This window comes from Uloborus diversus, chromosome 10 (assembly GCF_026930045.1).
Source record: "Uloborus diversus isolate 005 chromosome 10, Udiv.v.3.1, whole genome shotgun sequence".
In the NCBI taxonomy this organism is placed as follows: Eukaryota; Metazoa; Arthropoda; class Arachnida; order Araneae; family Uloboridae; genus Uloborus; species Uloborus diversus.
This window is the reverse complement of record NC_072740.1, coordinates 132,932,688-132,954,458: the sequence shown is the minus strand read 5'-3', so window position 1 is coordinate 132,954,458 and position 21,771 is coordinate 132,932,688. Positions and strand designations below refer to the sequence as shown.

The 21,771-nt window shown below is 31.2% G+C and overlaps 1 protein-coding gene across 1 annotated transcript in view; it reads left to right on the top strand.

Moving 5' to 3' along the window:
• The first annotated feature begins 6,998 nt into the window (after positions 1 to 6,998).
• Positions 6,999 to 21,771, top strand: part of LOC129231631 (protein quiver-like) — a 59,299-nt gene continuing 44,526 nt past the window's right edge. The window contains exon 1 of the mRNA XM_054865995.1: positions 6,999 to 7,122. Coding sequence (XP_054721970.1) covers positions 7,041 to 7,122 — 82 coding nt within the window. The 5' untranslated portion in view covers positions 6,999 to 7,040. The remainder of the gene's footprint in view (positions 7,123 to 21,771) is intronic.

Here is a 21,771-nt window from a genome sequence, read left to right as displayed (position 1 = left end):
CATGTTAAAACCTTGTATGATATTTCCTATCTACTTTCTACATCAAAAGCTGTTTCCTATAGAGTTTGTTTGAATCAATACCGCATTTTTATTTAGTATTAACATATGCTTCAAATTTTACTACATGCATTTATTTGTTCAAAGAATACCAGCAAAATACATAAATCAAAAAATATTTTATGTACATTCTACTTCCTAAGACTCTTAAAAAAAATTGTTCAAAGCAAATAGTTTTCGCTTTATATCTGGTTCAAATTTACCCTCAGGAGCTAATTTTGATTTTTTTAACCGTTCAAAAATTATTTTGAAATAAACCAAATCGCACACTCTTTTCCTCTATCTTTTGCACATATTGTACGTGAAAAGACATATCAGGTAATATTTATTTGTTTGAAGCAAATTCGAATTTCAGTTCACACACAGGATTTACGAGTATATGTAGCTAAACTTTCCCTGTAAATAATAATGTAATTGTTGTTTTCTTTCTAAACTGCTCAAAGTTGAACTAAAAGTGGTTCAAATCACCAAAGTAAAATGAGAATGTCATCTCGTAGAAAACTTTCGAACAAAAAGTGATTTCTTTTTGTCGGCTTTGAATAAAAATGTGAAATAAAGGACCAAATGGTGTAGAAAATATTATTTATCGTCTAAGATCCGACTCAGATTGACCTAAGGCTAATATAACTTGCAGCTGAACTATCAGCCATTTTGATGCCAACGGCTACGAGAGCTTGTGTCGTCTGCTATCAAACCTTTTGCACACAGTTTTGAAGGTACAGTAAAACCTGTAAAGTTGATCACCCTTGTAAGCTGACCAACTGTCTAAGTGGACCGCCATTTCAGGCACAGAATTAGATCTATATCATATAATTCAACCTCTATAAGTTGACCACCTCTTTAAGTTGACCACAAAAGTAGTGCACCGCAAGTGGTCCACTTACACAGGTTTCATTGTATATAGATAGAAAAATGGGTGGTTATGCTGCAATAAGTTAAACCAATCGTCCCAATTACAGTTCAAGATTTACGGATCAGGATTACGGATCAGGAACACCAAATAAGAATGCTTAGGTTCCTAGAAGATGAAGATTAACGAAAGAAGTAGTTAATAAAATTGCCGTCGTGAAAGTTAGATTCCGCCGAAGCATTGGCATTTTTGTATTTGCAATTACTCTGTTTCTTTTAAGGATACCTTACCTGTTTGGATAGCATCGGTTATAAAACATCTTCGTTTTCTTTTTTTAACAAAAAAAAAATTGGTTTACGGATTGAAACTTTTGATGTAATAATTCAAAAACCTTTCATTACGTATAATAAGTTTGCCAGAAATCTTGACGATGAAATGTTAATCTTGTCACCAATCAAATTTTAGTAATGATCGTATCTTTATCTTTTAGAAAAAAAAAATTTAAATTTAATGTCGAAAACATAAGATAAATTTAAAAATGCGTTTAGTTATTCTTTCTTTCTTTTTCTTTCTTTTTTTTTCTTTTTTTTGTGTGTGTGTGTGTGTGCATTTTCATGTGTTAATATAGCTGCATAATACCGAATATTAATAGCACAGCTGCGTTAAATTAATTTGTTTTGTGGATTTATAAGGAGTTTTTAGTTGGATAATTTTATTCTACTGCAAATAGTTGAAAGTTTTTTGTTTACAGTAATTAGCTTTTTTAAGGAATCATTTTATTGAAAATTATAATTTAAAACAATAAGAATAAATATTTGCACTTTTTAAGAATAATTCTTAATGGGTTCTATCTTTTATATTAGAAACATAATTTTAAAACTCTTAAATTTGATTTTTTGAAATACGTTCAGGCATTTTTACAGTGGTAGTATGTGTTCATTCATACTCTTTTGCTTATTTTGTCTCCGTATCATACAAACTCACTATCAAGTTCAGAAAATGCATTTCACTTGCCTATTAATCCATCAAATAAAATCACAATTTATTTATTTTTTTTAATCATTATTTTTTCCCAGAAATAAATGACAAGATACTGCAAAAGCACTTATTTTCGCGAGCCAATCTTAATTGCGAAAATTGAAGTTCTGCTAACTTTTTCAACTTAATATAGATATTTAAAACTTTCAGTACTATCCATATAAAATTCGCGAAATCCCTGGCATATTCATTTCCTCGAAACTTGCGATTCGCGAAAAAAGGTGCTTTTACAGTACTAAAGTTATCTTCATTCGTTTTATTCATTTATAGCTTTACACATTAAAATTATATGATATTGTAATACACGATGATTTTTTTAAATAATATATACTTGCAATGTGTATATTTTTAAATGATAGTGTTAAAATTCTGCATATTTTCTGCAAATATACGTATTTAACTTAAACAGGTAATTTTCTAGAAGTTAACTACTTCTAAAAACTTTTTTAAACTTAGAAGGACATCTAAATTTTCCGCAAATGTCGCTTATTCGGTTCAACTGACGACAATTTGTCTCGAGAATGATGACGTGATGCTTCTAAAAGTCGCTAATACTGCAAGTTTTGGCAACACCATGTTTTTGTATAACGATTTTATTCGTGTACTACTATCGAGTTTTGAGTTGAATAAGTGTCATCTGATGGAAATTCAGATAATTTCTAATTAAAAAAAAATTCTGCAGAAAGTTTGTCAAATTTCTGCAAAATTACTTCTGTAATTTGATATTTTCAGAAATTCTGAAAAATTTCTCAATTAATGAAGCTTGAGATCACTTACGCCTTGAATTTGCAAAGGCAAATTCAAGAATATTGTGTTGCCAAAACTTGAAGGTATTTGAAATTTTGTAAAAGCATCCCACAATCTCTTTCCTACTAAAATGTCAAGTTTTGAGCCGAATAAGCGTCATTTGCAGGAAATTCAATTCGACATCTAATTTTAGAAAAACTGCTGAAATTTTGTAAATTTTCTGCAAAACTAATTTTTAAAGATATTTTTGCAAGTAATCTTCAGGGTTTCTGCAAAATCACTCAATTATTGAAACTTTAAATCGCGACAAGTCTACTTATGCAAAGGCAACCCTATACCATCGTGTTTGTAATACTTTTATCTATATTTTTGGATATAACTAATGAGGAAACTCAATAAGGAGAAATTACTAATTCTAGTGTACCATTTAGCACATGACAACCTTTATTGTTACCTACCCTAAATTACTTCATTATGGTAGTACACTTTATTGTAGCGCTTTGTTAACATTGTTTAATCTTTATTTGTGAGGATAATTTTTGGAAACTCCATGAGGGAATAAAAGAAATTCATTTAGGAAAATATTGATTTAAATAATATTTTTGCAGGGAAGATAATCCTAACATGTTTTGTATATTTACCTATTATTTTGGAATAAATATTTATTTGATTAGCAAACTAGATGAGAGAAGGTTGGATCTTGGAGAAAGAAAACAAGTCATAAAATCAGATGAAAAAAATGAAATGCATAGTAAAAATATTCCAGCATTTCAAAACTATAAAAAGTGAACAAAGTATGTATTAATAAGAGGGGAAAAAAATTATGACTCATAAAAAAAGTAAATATCTTGCAGTATGATCTACTGTATAATATCTACTAATCGAGAAGAAACCGCTAGTTTACTTCCACGCTGAGTTGGCGTTGACGTAGCAATATATTTCTCCTGAATATTTTACTGGAGTCCTTCATTTTCCACAGAATTCTATTCATAATTTTCTCACTATCAATAATACAAAAGGTTTTTCTATTCATTTATCACATGGATTATTAATCAAAGGTGTTTTTTATTTTTTGGGAACACATACCTTTCAATTCTTTATCAAACTTCATAAGTAAAGCATCATTTTAAAAAATATTTTCGCCGCTTTTGGTGAAAAATAAAGTTTTGCTGTTTCGTCCAAAAAAAAAAAAAAAAAACGATTTATTTATTACATTTATTTCATCAAGCATTGCTTTAATGTATAGCATCCCAAAAGGAAGGTCCATTGGTTCAGGTGGTTGAAGCGTTGTGCTAACAATGCGAATCACGCTTGAAAACAAGCGGTGCAATGACACTGTTGCCCTAGTTTATTTCTCTCACATTAATATTTCATGTAGTTTGTTCTTACTCAAGCCTTATGAGAAGTGATGATTTCCATTCAATTCCAATAACTATCTTTTTCCTTTTCATTGATTTATTTACTTCTATTTATTTCATTACCTTTTGCAAAATTGTTAGCAGTAATTTTATCAATTTAATTTTACTATCCAAATTATCTATGTATTAGTTAGATATTTATATAATTTTTGAAGCTCTAATGTTGTTTCTGAGCGTTTTAAAAATAAATTTCTCGCTGAGAGCGTTCTCTTCCTTCATCATAATCAATAAGTAGTTTATAGAATCAAGAATAAAAACGTAGAAAACTTGAAATCTCCTCAAGAAGATAAATATAGGATGTGGAAAAAGAAATATTTTCTCTAAATCTTACTTCAATCGAAACTCAAAGGGGACATTTCAAATCATAAAATTTTCATTTATAGAGCCAAGGGTAGATAGATTGAACTATTCTTTAATTGAATTTTTTTCGGCATGAAACAGTTATCTGTATATTTTTAATACAATCGCAAGGTACGTAATATCATAATCAAATCTGCATGCTAGATGAATTTTGATTGAAGAATTTTGGGATGAATTTAGTGACGTCACAGATTTGAAATTTGGAAAGAAATCTCCATTTTAGACATAAACATTTTTTTTCCAGAACTGTAGAAGGAAATGATTTATGTTGGCTCTTGAAAAACTAGTTTAGATAAACAACCTTAATAGAAGCATTAGTATATAATTACCTTTGACTTATCTTCTTGTCCTGCTTTATTAATGCTTAGTTTGTTTTTATCAGAGGAAAAAGCCAATGGGCTGTCGTTTAATCCTTAGAACTTGTCTCTCACTTGAAATCAACGCTCTTTAAAGTTTCGTTATATTATTATTTTTTATTATTTATTTTTATTTTATTTATTTATTTATTTTTAATTTTAAGAGTTTTATCACATGGAAGTCTGATGAATTTTCTCCGTTGAAAGATATATTAAATTATTTTTTAATCATTTTAAATGATAATTAAGTTATTAATAACGATTTTTTAAAGTTAATTTATTATTGTTATTTCAACAGACTTTTCCTTGCACCAATCACCTCATAAAAACATAATGATGACAATTAATGCATAAATACATTGTTGAGTTCAGCCGAAAGTTCATTCCTTTACTTCGAAAATGTCCTCAGTTCCAAGGGTGTGTGCTGAATTTCTTCTAATTGGAACCATTCAGCATGAAATCTTCATTTACGAAAATTCTTTTAAAGCTATCGTACGAGGTAATTATTGTATTTAACGATGACGAGTTTTTTAAATTAATATATATTTTTTCTTTTGATTTTATTTAAACATATGTTTTCAGTGTGGGACACTTTTTAAATTCTTCCGTTGAAGTTATTATCGAAAATAACTGTTGTGACCTAAATTGGGAATAATAATAATTAAATAGGAAATTATTGTATGTATTGCATTATTTTTCTTTGCACTTGTACGAATTTTTACAAGACTATTGTATACAAATAATGAATGTAAAAAAGTTAATTTCTTTTATTTCATCCTTTTTCTGTGCACTTGCTTAGTATTTCTTATTGGAAAATAAATAACATTTTCTGAACGACACAGAGAATTCTCCTTGTGGGGATGTGCATTTTAGGGGAGTTAAAGCCATAAGAGAAACATTAAGCGCACTTCTTTTAGGAAACGAGGAAACGTTTTACAGTGTAGAAAACAGAAAACTACGTAAACTCTTCTTCTTAAAGTTATTTTAGGATATATATATATATATATATATATATATATATATATATATATATATATATATATATATATATATATATATATATATATATATATATAATCATTCATCCATTCCGAAAAACAATTTAAAAAAGTTAATTTGTTGTATACATTTAATCATTCTTTACGAGAGTTAGATATCAATAATGAATAATAATGTATCGGTATCAATGTCCTTTAGCATTCTTCATATATTAATGTCCTTTATCATATCATCCTTTTTTTTTCTTTTTGCAAAATGCTACAAAATTTTCTGAATCATTCAAATGCCCTCTCCTCTGCCAAAAAGGAATATTAAACACACTCCCTACCAGTCATTGAGGATATTTTCCACTGGGGAACACTTAAAAAATTCTGCTCTCAAAGTTATTTTAAAAGATAATTACATTTATTAGTAATCAATACAATTTTAACAAGTTAAATTACAATACATATTTCATTATTTTTAAATGCAGCTGTACAAAATATTTTTTCAAGGTGATTAGTTACTAATAAGGAAAAATAATGCGACAAAATCATAGTTTATTTCATAATTTTTCTGTTTGGAAAATATTTTTAAAAAATTTCGATAATAACGAATACTCCTCCTTACGGACGCCCAAGCACTGTAGAGGAGTTAAGGGAATATTACACGCAATTCCTCCCGATGATTCAGAATGCTTTTCTAGTGGAGGACAAGTTTTCACAATTTTCCTCTTATAGTTAGTATTTTAGAAGATAATTATTTAGCAGTTATGAATAACAATTTTAGCAAGTTAAATTATAGTATATATTTCATTATTTCTCCATGTATTTGAATAAAATAATTTTGTTGGTTAGTTATCAATAAAGAAAAATAACTTAACAAACTCATCATCTTTTGTGCGTTTCTACAGTTTTCCTGTATGGAAACGTTTCCAAATTTCTCTGATAAATGCAAATACCCCTCCTTGCGGACGCCAATGCACTGCAGGGGAATTAAGGGAATATTAAACTCGCTTCCTTCAGGTAATTGAGGAACGCATGTCGAAGTGCTTGATTTATGGCTTTGGCAACGTGGAAAAAAGCACTCTTAGCCCCTGCTTCCCAGTAAAATTTCGATTTCCGCCGGGCAGCGCGTGCGCACTGCCACTCCCCGCGTGCGTCATCTGGAGCGAGGCAACGAGTCGCAGTTGAGTCTCTCGACTCGAAACTGTGCTCGAATCTTCGGCGTGCACGGATGCTCCGAGGCAGCCTGAGCAAGCCCTTGGCCCCCCTGCTCGCCCCCCTCTCAAAGGCGACGCTATGGATTGCTTTGTCAGGTGAGAGAAATCCCGCGCTGGAAGCCGATCTACAGCTTTTCACTCTCAATTGTTTTTTTTTTTATCACTATGAGCAACAACCTGTCGCGGGTACGTCCGTACTGGGATGCTTATCCTCCGCCGCCTCTCATCCTTTTGAATCAATGTTACACACTCGATACACCATGCTCTTACCTAGGCTGCACCTCGTTTGTAATCAATAAACTGTTGATGTTTTCCTCACAAAACATATACTCATTAAATTAACACATACAAAGAAAATTCGGCAGAAAAAAAAAAGAGATTTGATTTGTCTAAAGCTTGGAGAGAATGGATGTTTATCATGCGAAAAGCACATTTATTTCAATGTATTCATTAAAGTTGGAGAGGAGGATTAGTTTTCTCATTTGAGAGGTACTTCCACATTTTATGTTAAAAACTGTTAGAAATCATTGAATATTATCACTTAAAAAACAGCATATTTTCAATAATGGTGTATTAGATAATCAGTATGGTCACAACTATATATCTTAATATATACGCATATATATATATATATATATATATATATATATATATATATATATATATATATATATATATATATATATATATATATATATATATATATATATATATATATATATATAACGTGTTCCAAATGATTTGATGAAATGATGAAACCTGGGAGCAAATTGAATCTTTTTCGTCTTTACAACCAGAAAAATAATTGCATATTACTATAAGAAAAGATTTTTCATTACAAGATTACGTTTTCTTTTCTTTTCCTTTCTTTCTTTCTTTTTTTTTTTTTTTTTTGTTAAAGCTAATTTAATATCAAAAGTACAAAGAAAATAGCTTAATATTTTCCTTCTTCAGGACTCGCTTAACACAGAAAAAACTGCGATCTTTTCAAACAACACACACACGCACATACATTCATATGCTATATGTATGTATATTTACATGTCTATCTATATACATACATATAATATCATTAGTTGCAAGGTTTGACGTAAGATGTGCGTAGTAAATGTTTCACAAAGTGCTGATAACTTTAAATAGTAGGCTGAAATGTTTTAATCTATAACATACAACAACATTTTATTTACCTCCCCCCCTCCCACTTGAAGCATAGATCCTCATCGAGAAATTTCCCAACATAACAGACAATTTTTGTTATTTTGTTGTTTCTTGTTTATTTTATCTGTTTATTTATCATTCAGATTTTGCTGTCAATTGATATTTCCCACGTTTTCAAATTTTGCTGCTATTTTTTCCAAAATTCAAAACATTTTTTGAAATATTTTCCTATTTTCCCTGGTGCAACGTAACTTTTAAGTTTGCAAATCCTTTTGGCATTTATTTCTGATGTTTATCAAATTTCTCCATCGTAAAATTCTCACGCTTTCATTTTTTTTTTCCTCTCTTCTGTCCCTCTCATTTTCAATTTTCCGTCCACGTGCTTTTTAATACTTTAAATTACATATTTATCATATTTTTATCCATTCGGTGCTATGAGTGATGGTGAAACTACAAACTTCATTCATATTGATTCAAAGCTAAATAGCGTTTAAATCGTGACTTTAACTCCTGTGGAGAAGGTTTAATAATGATCTGTGTTTCTGAGACGTTATCGAAATATTTAACCCTAATAATGATCATTTGCATCAAAATATTTTATCTATACCAGCAGTAAAACATTTTTATGGTAGAATAATTTTCGTCTTAGTTTTCAGTTTTTCAAACATTTTGTAAGCTTTTTTTTTTTTTTAATGTTGTTACTAAACGTACTCAAATATATTTCTTTTTACATTCAAAAATAAAAACTTTCTAATGCAGATACGAATGCGATCCTATTGTTTTCTGACAAAAGAAAATAAATAAAGGTAATTCTTGGTTTTATATCAACACAAGTAAATAATATTCAATGTGGGGCACATTACCCTGTTGAGTCATCAGTGGGGCAAATAATCTGTAATCAAGTGGGGCATATAACCTTTTTGTCAAGATTAATCGCCTCACCACCTCTTGTTCAAACATCAATCCAATTTTGCTGCAATCAACGGTAAGAGACTTCTTTATGATGTTCTTTTACTGTATAAACAGATAAGTTAACAGAATAATGGAACGCTAGTTGCTTTAACAAAAATTCTTTAAAATATTAACTTAGATCAAGTGTTAAAAAGTGTCGCTCTTATTTTTCACTTTGCTATAACGCTGTAATTACCCCTAAAAATTCACTGAAAATGGCTGTATTGTATTTGTGTATAAAGTAGTGAATACTTTATACACAAATACTTTTAAAATTTTCTACACGAGTGGCTACTATTGCTGAAATTGTGAAACACGGTTACTGGGGAGCCTTATCTGACGGGGCATGATACCCCGACTTACTCTATGAACAGAAACACATGAACAGAAAATTCGAGAAGTTATGAAATATTTATCCCCTCTTTAATTTCTCAACTACTAACGAAATGATATACAACTTTAATACGGAAATATAATATACTACTTTAATACTGAAATATAATATACTACTTTAATACTAAAATATAGTATACTTCTTTAATACTGAAAGAAAAAATGTTTTCTTCAATTTTTAAAGCAGTGCTTGAGTAATCCTTATAAAAAACTGAAATTTGAAATTTTGTCTGTGCCAGTTCAAGAAACTTATGGTAAAAGCACCGAATACAGGGCGTCTTTTGTTTTTATTAAGAAAAAAAATAATAAACTTAATCAAAAAGTAAAATTCAGGATTCTGGAATGAATCTCACATCAGTTGGAAAGATTTGAACAGAAATTTTATCTATGAATTAGCTATTAAGTTTAATTTTGGAAAAAAAAACGGAAAAAGTTTGTTTTCTCGGGATGATGGGGTACAACAAAAATAGCATCAGAAAACAATTGTTTACACTTTATAAAGAAACTACATGCACTTTAGCCATTAATTTTCTTATTTTCAACTGCCATCAAGTCTATATGAGCCAATGTTGGGCATTTTTGACACCACCTGTTCATTTAAAGATTGAAGACCTTGCGCAGTATGAACATACACAGCACCATTTTCTCATCTTCATTTATATTTCTCCATTCTTCCTTTTCTAAAGAAAAATAAACTTGATTTGCCCCATATATTGTGTATTTTGCTCGATATTGTTCCTACTTCATACTGAGCACTTCTCCAACTTGATTTTCATTCTTAATCCCATGCATTAATTATACTTGAAATCGAATAAATAGAGTAGACCAGGGCACGTTTACGCAGTGCCCTTTTTCCAAAACGAATTATAACTAGAGAGCCAACAGTCATAAGAAATTGATGCTACTCCCTAGCAAATATTCTCACAAGTTTTTGAGCATAGTCGAGCTTCGGTCCAGCATGCAGAAAGAATAATCTGTTTTCTACCAAGTTGAGTAAATTTTTTGTTGAACGTTTTGAAAGCTTATTGCGTGAATAAATAATTCTAGTTTAAAAAAAAAAACAAATATATAAAAAATAGCTGAAATTTATCTTTTTTTTTTCTTTTTTTTGACAATTGGATTTGTATGAACTGAAATGTTGTTAAATTTTTTGCACGTAAAAAATTAATCCAAACTTGACGACGGGGCACGTTTACGCATTTTCATCGGGGCACATTTACGCACGTTCTTACTGTGTCTTACTACTCTGCCTTACTTCTAAACGGGTCCCGAACGCTTTTTTCACTCCAAACTGTCTCAAACATTTTTAGTATTTTACGGTTTTTTAGTTTTGAAAGTTACCATTTAATTTTTAATTAAGTTACACATTCGTATTTTATAGCTTAAAATCCTATAGTGCTGTCTCCATGCTCCTTCAGCTTCAACTTTATACACTATTCAGTCTGTAATATATATTTTTTATTTTAGCGATGATAAGACATTATGTTCAAACCACTAACAGAACCACGTTAGGTGTCAAAATAAATATGCACAAACGTGCCCCGTGTTCGGGGCACGTTTGTGCAACCGACTTGGACTTAATTTTTTTTTTTTTTTTTTTAACGGTGAAAAACACAAGCTGATAGCAACAACTGAATATACCAATATTGACTTCATTAACTCTTCATAAAACCGCAATGTCTAAAATTTCCTAAATTAAAACATAAAAATTAGAAAATTCATTGAAAAAAAAATCCGCATAAACGTGCCCCGGTCTACTCTACTGAAAAAACATTGACTTAACGTTAACACAGATGAAACTGTAACCGTTCTTATGCGTTTAAAATTATAACTTTTTAAGTTATAATTTTAAACGCATAAGAACGGTGCAATCTGACTACTACAGCACTGTAAAAAAAAATTAAAAAAAAAAAAAAAACATTTTGGAATTGTAAAACAATAAAAATACTGTTATAACCTCTACATTTACAGCTCCAACCACTGTTTCTGGACACAACACAAAGTCTCAACTCAACACAACCAGCTCCGACATTCTCCTTAAATGTCGAATGCATGAACGTATAAAAAAAATACATAGCACCCCATATTAGGAATTACCATCATGAGTCCGAAATCTCAAAAAATATTTTAATGCAGTTTTTATTCAATAGCTTGCTTATTTGTAATCTTTAACTTTTAGATCTTTGTTTTATCGGATCTTATTTCACAGGAAAATGTTACGATAATTTTAGTTCAAATTTCTGATCTGAATTGAAGTTTAACTGTTAAAGTGAAATTTAACTTTGTAATTAAAATCTGACAACATCAACGTGTTAACGATTTACATATTTTAGATGATAGATTAGAGTACGAGCTTTGAAATAACACATGAAGCATTTAATTAATTTGTTAACCATATATTACAATTCTTTTTCTTTTTGTATAAATATAATTACATTAAACATTTAGGTTTTTTTTCTAAATAAACGCCGAATTAGGTTTTTTGTGGCTAAGGTGGAGTGGTATTTTTGTTTTGTTCTAGATGTGTAGCATTTTTTAATTGAATTATTTTTGCTACAAGAAGGGGGACAGATTTTTTGTTTAATTCTAAATTTAATGCGTTTTTAAATGCAGTTCTTTTTTTACAGGGGAAAGGGGCAAGCTATAAGTTTTTTCTTATTATTAGTCAGTCATTTTTTTTTTTGTGGCTAAAATTTTATGTTCATAATAAAAATAAATGTTCATTTGTTAACTAATTTCTGAGTTTTGAATGCTCAATTTTTTTTCAATATAAAACTTGAACCCCAAATTGATTTCTTTTAATTTTTATCAATGTAATTATTTTTTCAGCAGGTAATAAATTTTAGTACAAATTTTGAAATAATTTAATTTTATTTCTTTTTAGTATATAATTGCATTTAATACTGTCAATGCACTAACACAGATTTATAAAGTGGTGTCAAAATTATAAACAGCCAAATTTGCTTAGTTTTTTTTTTTTTTTGGCTAAGATGGATTGGGATTTTTGTTTCGTATTGTGTTTTAAATTAAATCACGTTTTTCCGAAAAAAGGGAGGGGGTCATAATGTACACAACGTACATTGCTAAAGTTAAATTATTCTTTTCAACTGGGAAGCGGGGACTATGACGCACAACTGTCGTTAATTAATAGGAATTTTTATTACTACGCGGAATTCACATGGTTTGTATTAGTGAAACAATATGATATTAAATTCTTGAAATAGAGATCCTGGATCAAAACAATAGATGCCATTCTTAATGATTCGTGGTTCTTAATTCACAGTTGTTTGCAGTTTCAAGTAATTTAAAAGGTGCTTCAGTTGCATTCTGAAAAGAAGTCGGGGAAAAAATATTTTTAGCCTCATGAATCTCTTAAGAAGTTTGAGTAGATTTCACTACTGGTATAAACTATAGTGCTCTTCTTTCAAACTGTTTTACTTTTTACTTAGCCATTTCGAATAGTAAATAATACAATAATTTATACTTTTGCTCTAAATACGTCTCGTGGAAAGCTGCTTCTTTAGTAGGTGTTGACAAAACTGTTTCTTTAAAGGCGAGTTATCACGGCATGTTTATCCTACGCAAACATTCATTTTCTACTCTTGTTTTCATTTTTCTTAAGCTTAGAACCCTTCTGTAAAAGCTAATGTTGATTGCCAAAGTGTTTAATGTTTTAGTGCTAACATAAATCATCCGTTCTTTGTTTGAAAATCTAAATTAGAGGAAGAAATTTAGATAAGCACAAATGAATATTTCATGCTGTTTGTGAGACTAATTTAAGGATTGTCATTCGTCAACTTTTTTTTTTTTCGTAGTTGAGCCTGCAGAAATAATAAAGGTTTCTGCGAATTAACTTTAATAAGGTAAGAACAGCAGCAATTCTTGGGGTGTCCTTTTGTTCTCCTAAGCAATATTTTAGAAAAGGGACAAAAGTAGAGCAGACCGACCTGTCAATGCCTCTCCTCCCCACTGAACAGTTCGTATTTTCTGTTTTAAATAATGTTTCAAAACTTTTTTTTTTTTTGAGGAATCGGCCACTGAATTCCTTTTGTAAAATTTCAAAAAAGAAAGGACCAAACAATGTTGTGTTTGTCCACTGGTTGGGGGGTGTTCGTTTACTGGGTTAGTACGTTTTTTTTTATTTAAATCCTGCAAAAAACCTGAAGCAGCATCATAAAAGTTCTCTCTGTTTTTTATTAACGGTTACACATATCAATAAAAAGGATTTTTATGTCATGTATCAAATACTCTTCGCAACTCCATTGTAGCAGGTGCATCAATTGTTAAACAAAACAATCCACCAACAATTCCAGGTGTTACCATCTTGATTTATTGCATAAACTTTGTAAAGAATATAATTCCATTAACAAATTTAGGAGTTTCACTCACGAAGAGGATTTAGCAATGAAAAACCTATCTCTCAGCAAAAGCCTCTTATCGCAATGGATGCTACATATATTTCATTATAATAAACCATATGTCACAATGCTAAAATTATCCTCAGCAACAGCTAGTAGCTGATGTGACAGTTACTTATAAAAAAAATATTTTTTATTATGTTTCTTTTAATTTTATTTATACATAAGTTAATCAGCTTCACGTGTATAAAGGACCACGTAGAAAGTGCGATTGCCTCTGGACAATTGCAGGAAATATTTACAAAACAAAGAGTAGGAAATAACACCGCAGACGACACCGATGGTAATCGAACCCACGATCTCCGGCATACAAAGCAAAGCTTCTCACAAAGAACCACGGAGAAAATATTAAAGTTGAATAAATACCTTTGTGCATATAAAAATTACCTGTAACACCGAAACACGTGTATGTAGTAATCTGCTAATTTTGTGCGTTAAAACGTTGTTGATAATTGATAACGAAACAATATGTTTTTCATAACTTTTTGAGAAATTTCTAATACCGGTATTCAGGTATTACGTTTTAAAAAATACCAAATACCGATATTTCAATCCCTAGACCATTTTAAAACGGTTGAGTTTTTCTTAAACAATAAATTTTTGTCATCACATGTAACTAAATTAGTGTCTCGAAGCAACTCTTCGTGCTTTTTTACCTGACTGCGCGTGCACGACGCAAAGGAGGGTAATGTGTTTATCAGTCTATGTATGTATGCCCGTTTCTATGTGGCATTCTAGGGGCTAAACGCCTTGGTCAATTTGGGTAATTCTTACGTCAATCGATTTGTTTTAAACTTGGGAGTGTCACTAAACACATGACAGTAATCAAAATTCACCATATCAACAACTAGTTGACAAAATACGGCAGTTCGGGATCGACGCACGTTGGGTGTTGCTCCCTGTGTCGCATGCTACCTACGTGCGACAAATGCAGGTAGTTTTCGCAGCCTGATTTTTTTTATTTATTTTTTTTTTTTGTTTAATAAGTCTACTAATTGGGATCTTAGTGGCCGAGTGGTCTATGCGATTGCTTCTCCCACTTGAGGTGGTGGGTCAAGACACCCTCGCTCCGGATGTACTTTCCCCTCTTTCTGATGTGAATTCTTTCATGTGTTCTTTATTTGTATTCTGTACTGTAATAAAAGTATATTATGCGTAACCAAGGCAAGACACTCAGATTGTAGTCCTCATCAAAATAAACCCGTGCAATAAGCACCAAAAGAAAGAAAGTCTACTATTTCGATTTTCATCTCTAACATGTTGCATTTGTTTTTGCCTTGATTAAAGGGACTGAGTTTCGCGACGTGTACTTTCTCGATAGGCTTTTTTAGTTTTGCGAGAATGATTTGATTGAAGGGAGGGGGGGGGGGCGTTTCCGATTTAGCGTCATCCTGAGTTATACAGGCTGATTATATAGCTGTGCTGTGGTTGACTTAAGTTAGCGCATTTTTGCCGAAGGCCAAGCACATGTAGCTTTAAGCGGAGTTAGGTCCCTAGAGGGACTAATTATCAGTAGTTTAGACCACCGCAAGTTACTTAATAGATTTCACGATACAAACAAACTCTCTCAATGAAATGACAAGATTGCAAAATGTACCGTATCATAATCATAATAACTAAGTCAATGAAAATTAACTAAAAAGTGTCAAATAAAAAATTATTAAATAAAAACAAAAAACCCGACTGCGTAAAAACCAAAAAAAAATAAAAAGAAAAAAATGTATAAGCCCAAAGTAGTTTAGAATGTTATTAAGTACTACTGAATAACTACACCGTTGAAGTAGTTTTATAACCGTACACAGATAAGACAAATCATAAATTCAAAAGCAGAATAGAAGGATCAACAGTCGGAGCCCATTCAAGTTTTACGGGTTTCTTTGAATCAGAAAAGAATGGGCCTCGACTGTTGATCCTTCTATTCTCTGCTTTTGAATTTATGATTTGTCTTATCTGTGTACGGTTACAAAACTATTTCAACGGTGTAGTTATTCAGTAGAACTTAATAACATTCTAAACTACTTTGGGCTTATACATTTTTTTTCTTTTTAGTTTTTTTTTTTTTTTGGTTTTTACGCAGTCGGGTTTTTTGTTTTTATTTAATAATTTTTTATTTCGTAGTTTTAAAGATCGCATCCACAGCATACATTTCTTATATATTATTTTCTCTTGCGAGTTTTCCTTTTTATTCTTAATCATGCCTGTTCTTCATTCATTAGCCTGCTGTCTCAATTACTTGAACAGTATAGTTACCATACTTAAAAATTGGGAATAATACTCTAAATACTATTTAAGTTAAAAGTGAAGTGAATCAGCACATAAAAATCGCTAATGTCAACTGTTTTCATTATATAGATAGTCAGTCCATAGAAGAATAGTTTTTTTTACTTGGTGTTAATTTTGAAACTGAAGGTAATGGAAAATACATGTAGCATCTAATCTGAAAATTAGAAATCAGAGGTAAAATATAAATGTTACTGCTAAGATTTTATTATAGTTAGGCATATGAGAATACATTTTTTACTTCGCGTGAAATTGGAACTAAAAGTAATGGAAAATACTCACACGGTCTAATCTAATAAATTAATTCAACTGTTTTCGATGCAAAACAAATTTAATTTACTGATTTGCTACATGAGTAATATATATATATATATATATATATATATATATATATATATATATATATATATATATATATATATATATATATATATATATATATATATATATTAATAATAAAAATTTACAGGCGGCACCTTAAAAATCAAACATCCCGATGGCGTGAGAATTAAATATTGTTCAAGACAAGACCCCTCCGTCGAGAAAATGCACCGTTCAAGGCAAAACCAAGTGACCTGTGACGTATCGCTCGGCTAAGTTGGATTACGTAGCCGCACAGCGTATGAAATTAAAAGTTTCTTAGGTTTCTCCGAGGCTCCTCATCAGATCCAGACAAAATCACCATGGGACCATCTGGAAAGTATACTCTTTCAAACAAAAAAAAAAGGATTTTTCAAATCGGTCCAGGCGTCTTGGAGAAATTAGAGGACACATAAAATTCCGCTGACAAATACATCACCTCCTTTAAAGTCGGTTAAAAATAAGAAATCACAGTTAAAATATGAAAAAATATATAGATAAATTAATAGAAAGAGGAAGAGGTTAAAGAGAGAGATATAGAGAGATAGAGGCGACGAAGGATGATGCAAAATAGATCCAAGTAAAATTAATGTTGAATGAAAGAACCAGCCCTAACTCGTGATTTTCTCTCAGGAAAGAGCAAACCAAAACGGTTCGGTATGTCAGGCATTCATAATTTTTTGTCAGTTTATGACATGTATGCATATGATATAAACCCAGTAAACAAAGCATTGAAAATAGTAACGGTGCAAAAAGTATTCAGTAAAGTGATGAAATGTATCACAAAGGCGTTAGATTATAACAAATTCCGAAAAACGAAACTTTGTGACAAATAAATGAAAATGCTGTTCCGAAATCGCAAAAACACTGAACCAATTACAAGAAGGAAAAAATGCCTTTCTTCTAGCGAAAAGGAAATTCAATGTGGATGGAAAATACTTTTCAAAGTGTTCTTTTACGTTTCCTGATCATTCCTTATTTTTGGAATTGAACAACTCTGGCATTGATTTAAAACTACCAAATTGTAAATAAGTCTAGAAAATTAAAGTATATGTTGCACGTCGAAGAACTTACTTCTTGACTGCGTAGGAAGAAATTTCATTAAAATACGGAATCGAGTGTAGCGCAATTGGGTTTCGATAATGGAATTTACATTCGTTTGAGAAAATTTCCTTAAGAATATTTCCAAAATCTTTTTTTTTTTTTTTTAAGTAAAAGCAGCATAAGAGTTATTTTCATAGCCGTTCATTATGTAGTTTTGAAGCATAAGTAATATACTATACAAGCATGATAAATTACGCTTTATTTTCAATATCTGGTATTCTAATGGTCATTAAAACTCAATGCATTAACTATTTTTGTTGTTGGCATTGAAATAAATAAACACGATAACAGTGGCGCAGAGAGGGGGGGGGGGAAACACCCCCAGAACCATTGGTTTTAACATAAATGCAAATTCCAATAGTTTATGCATATGAAAGGGCTGTTTAGATCAAAAAAATCCCTTCAGAAGGTATTTTCGGGGAAGATTTCGATAATTGGGAATCTGGCGATCTTTCTTCATTGGCGTCAATTTTTGGCTTCAGCGCCTACGCGAGAGATATTTTTTGATGCAAATCAAAACAATGAGAACTGAAACATCTATTCACATAGGGTTGCTATAAATCAGCAGGGTTACCAAAATAAAATTAGTTACGCCAAACATGAGACGACCGCGCCAGATTCCCAGTTATCGAAATATCCCCTATTTTCGATCAAAAAAAAAAAAAAAAAAAAAACAAACAAACCCAGAAGTATTTTTCATCAACCCCCCCCCCCCAGAAGGTACTTCTTGCTGCGCTAGTGTACGATAGGGGTACACATGCAAGTATTTCAGCAATGCGGTAAACGTTACTTTTTCTGTCCTTCTTTGTTTTTTCCATAATATGTGCATATTATATTTTTATAATATGGAAAAAAAAGAGAGTTATTTTGGATCATTTAGAGATTAAATCTCTGTAATACAGTAGGACCTCATTTAGCCGGATCTTCGGCTAATCCGGATCGAATTCATGGAGATTTTTTTTGGGGGGGGGATTAGGTTCAGTTAAATAATTTAGATTGCAAGAACGGAACTATAACTTCCCCAAACATTCGCTTTTTATTATGATTAAATGATCAATGGCATAAATCGTACAATCCTCATATATATAATAGGAAAAAATAGAGTAACGTTCCTGACGTCATCAACAGTGAAACTCGCGCCACGGCTTGATAATATGGTTTGGTAATGTTAAACATGCAGGGAAATGCTTTATTGTGACAAGGCTGAACTGGATCCGGTAACTTTACTGTTTTACTAGTAAGACTGTCATTTCAGATAATCAACAATCAACGCCATCTACTGGAGTTTAGGTTTAATCCACTGGAGTTAGGGTTAAAATTTCAGTTTTAAAAATATCATCAAATTGGCAATTGCTTTGTTCAAATGTACAAGCAATTTTCACCCGTCATATCTTGATGGGAGATTTTCTAGTTAATTATAATGTGATCGAACAAACATCATTGCGTACTTGAAGCGTCAGTCCGACGCTACTGTGCAGCAAACTATAAATGAGCATTGTTTTTGCTGTGATAAAAGCCAAGTTTGCTTATTTAAAGAATTTGTTTTGCTTCTTACCCATATTACCTGGATTATCTGGATTTTTGTTTATCCGCTAATCTATCAACATGTTCTTAGGAGAAAAAAGGCACTAAGTCACGAAAATAATCAACCAGGTTTTAATTTAAAGGTTTTTTTATGATTTGTGTTGTTGGCTTGTCATTTATGGTCGTACAAAAGGAAAATACGGTTATCAAAATCTTAGTGATTTATATCTTTGAATAGAGGATGAAAAGTTGAATCTTGAAATAAAAAACCTTGATCTTGAAAAAAGCTTAAGTCTTGACATTGAAAAAATGTATTGCCCTTTACCTCCCAAAAAGTTGTTTTAAAGTTGCAAACAATATTCACAAAATTCATGCATTTAAAACGACTTATATTACTTTTTCTAAAGCAGAACGAACAAGAAAAATCCATGGTCTTGTCGCCCTTTGTCCAAAGTCTCGGGTTCAAACCCTGCTCCAGTCGGTAAATTTGCTCATGTAGAAAGTAATGAGCGTCCATGCAACAGAACTGTACTCTTGTCTAAGCCAAATTCTTAGTGCAGTTTTGCATAACGAGAATCTTGGTGCTTAAATCTGGTAAGAAACTGGGAGTTAAAAAACTTACAGAGAACAAGCACTAACTGATTTCATTGCGATCCATAGTGATAAATTTAACTATTCCAATTTTAAAAAGTTTTTTCTTGCTCCTTTTATGGGGGGGGGGGGGGGCGTAGTGCAGACCGCGGCTTTGAAAATGTTTGGTTGTTTTAGGAAGTTAGTTTCTTTTTTTTTGGTTCATTTCTCTTGCGGTTATGGACACCGCTGTTTATCAGGACCTTAACTATCTAAAAGATTATATGCTATTTGAATCGATGATTTCAGAAAGGGCGTAAGTCCAAAGGATTCCCGTAAGACTTACGCCTTTTCTGAAATCATCAAATCATTTACGGTGAATTTTGATCGATTCATTACGGATTCATTTATTGTGTTTTATACAACATTATGATAGTGTCAAAAAACAATTTCATAAACTGCATTGTAATCATAGTATAGAAATGGAAAGTTCAGCTTTTATCTGAGATATAGTACTTTATTTTAATATTATCTCGGTATTTCAACGACCTGTATTGCAACAACGTGAGAGTTTCTGCTTTGCGAATTTAATACATTAAATTTTTCATTAAAATAAACTCTTTTCGTACATTAAACCTATCCGGTATATTCAATACTTTATATTATTTTAAGAAATGTTCCAACAATGGCATTATAATGCTATTAAATAAAATTCTTTAGCTGAAAATTGCGTTTCTCTATGAATGACTGTTTACGAGACAACCTCTGATTGCATCATTATTTAGGCTTATAAAGAACTATTGATTCCCGTTTCTGTCTTCAACGGGCTTTCTTCTGAAGCACGTGAAACTAATCAATAAAAGTAGGAGGGATTGTTCTTTGTTTTTTTTTTTTCTAATTCTCCATGTGATAGAATGTTGCAGCTCTTTTTTGCGTATCATTTCAAACTGCGAGAAAATATAATATTAGATTTCAACTTGAAGTTGTAGAACATTTTCTATTTTGCTGAAAGTGGTCCTTTGTTTCCCATGACGTACATTGTAATAAAGGTTAATTGATGAAAGTTGTTCCCCTATAAATAGTTTCTCATTCATTGTGTTTTGTAAGTAAGTATTTAAAAAGTTAATGGGAAATAGTTTAGGTGTTTGCTTGTACAAAAAAAAATGTGATTAAGTATTGCTTTGTGAATAAAATGTGTGTGCGTTATTTTTCAATGGAAAACAACAATACTGTACCCCTTGCTCACCTGCCCCCGGATCTGTTTTCTTAACTTCTACTGGATCGTTTCCCAAAATTAGCTCACTTCGGTTGCACCCAAGGCGCTAAAATATTTTAGTTCAGCTTTATCATTATCACAGAAATGATTGGTACTTTGACAGGAATCAGGTTCTATAAAGAAGTTTCCAATAACTAGGATTCTTAGCAATTTTTCCTGTTGCCGACAAATTTCTTGACTTCAAAGACTAATAACTTCTTAGTTGATATTGATACAATAAAAAAATCATTGCCTGAAATTCGGTGATGGTACCAAAACTTCAGTTATCGGAATATCCGACTATTTGTTTCATTTTCAACTGATGTCTTTTACATGATTTCACACCTCAAGCTTCATTTGCATGCTGTTTTTACCGTAGTGTAGTGTGAGATATTGTTGGTGCTATCCGTCGCAAAATATTAACTACGCATATCCAAAGTCATCAACAAGTAGTTATGATCTTTAGAAGTTAGTGATTTTGGTTTTGAAGCATACATATTGCTGCCAGTCGGCAAAATAAAAAGTAATCTCTACTTTTCTCAGGTACTGAAGGTTTTTTTTTTCTTTTTTTTTCTTTTAGGCTATTGATGCGATTTGGTATGGGTATGGCTTACCTTGATTTTAAACAAAACAATACGAGCAGTTAAAATTTGCGATCTGTTTGCAAAACAACGATTATGAAATTCAGTCCGAGTTTCCTAACGTCATAGCGTTTCAATGATTTCATTGGCT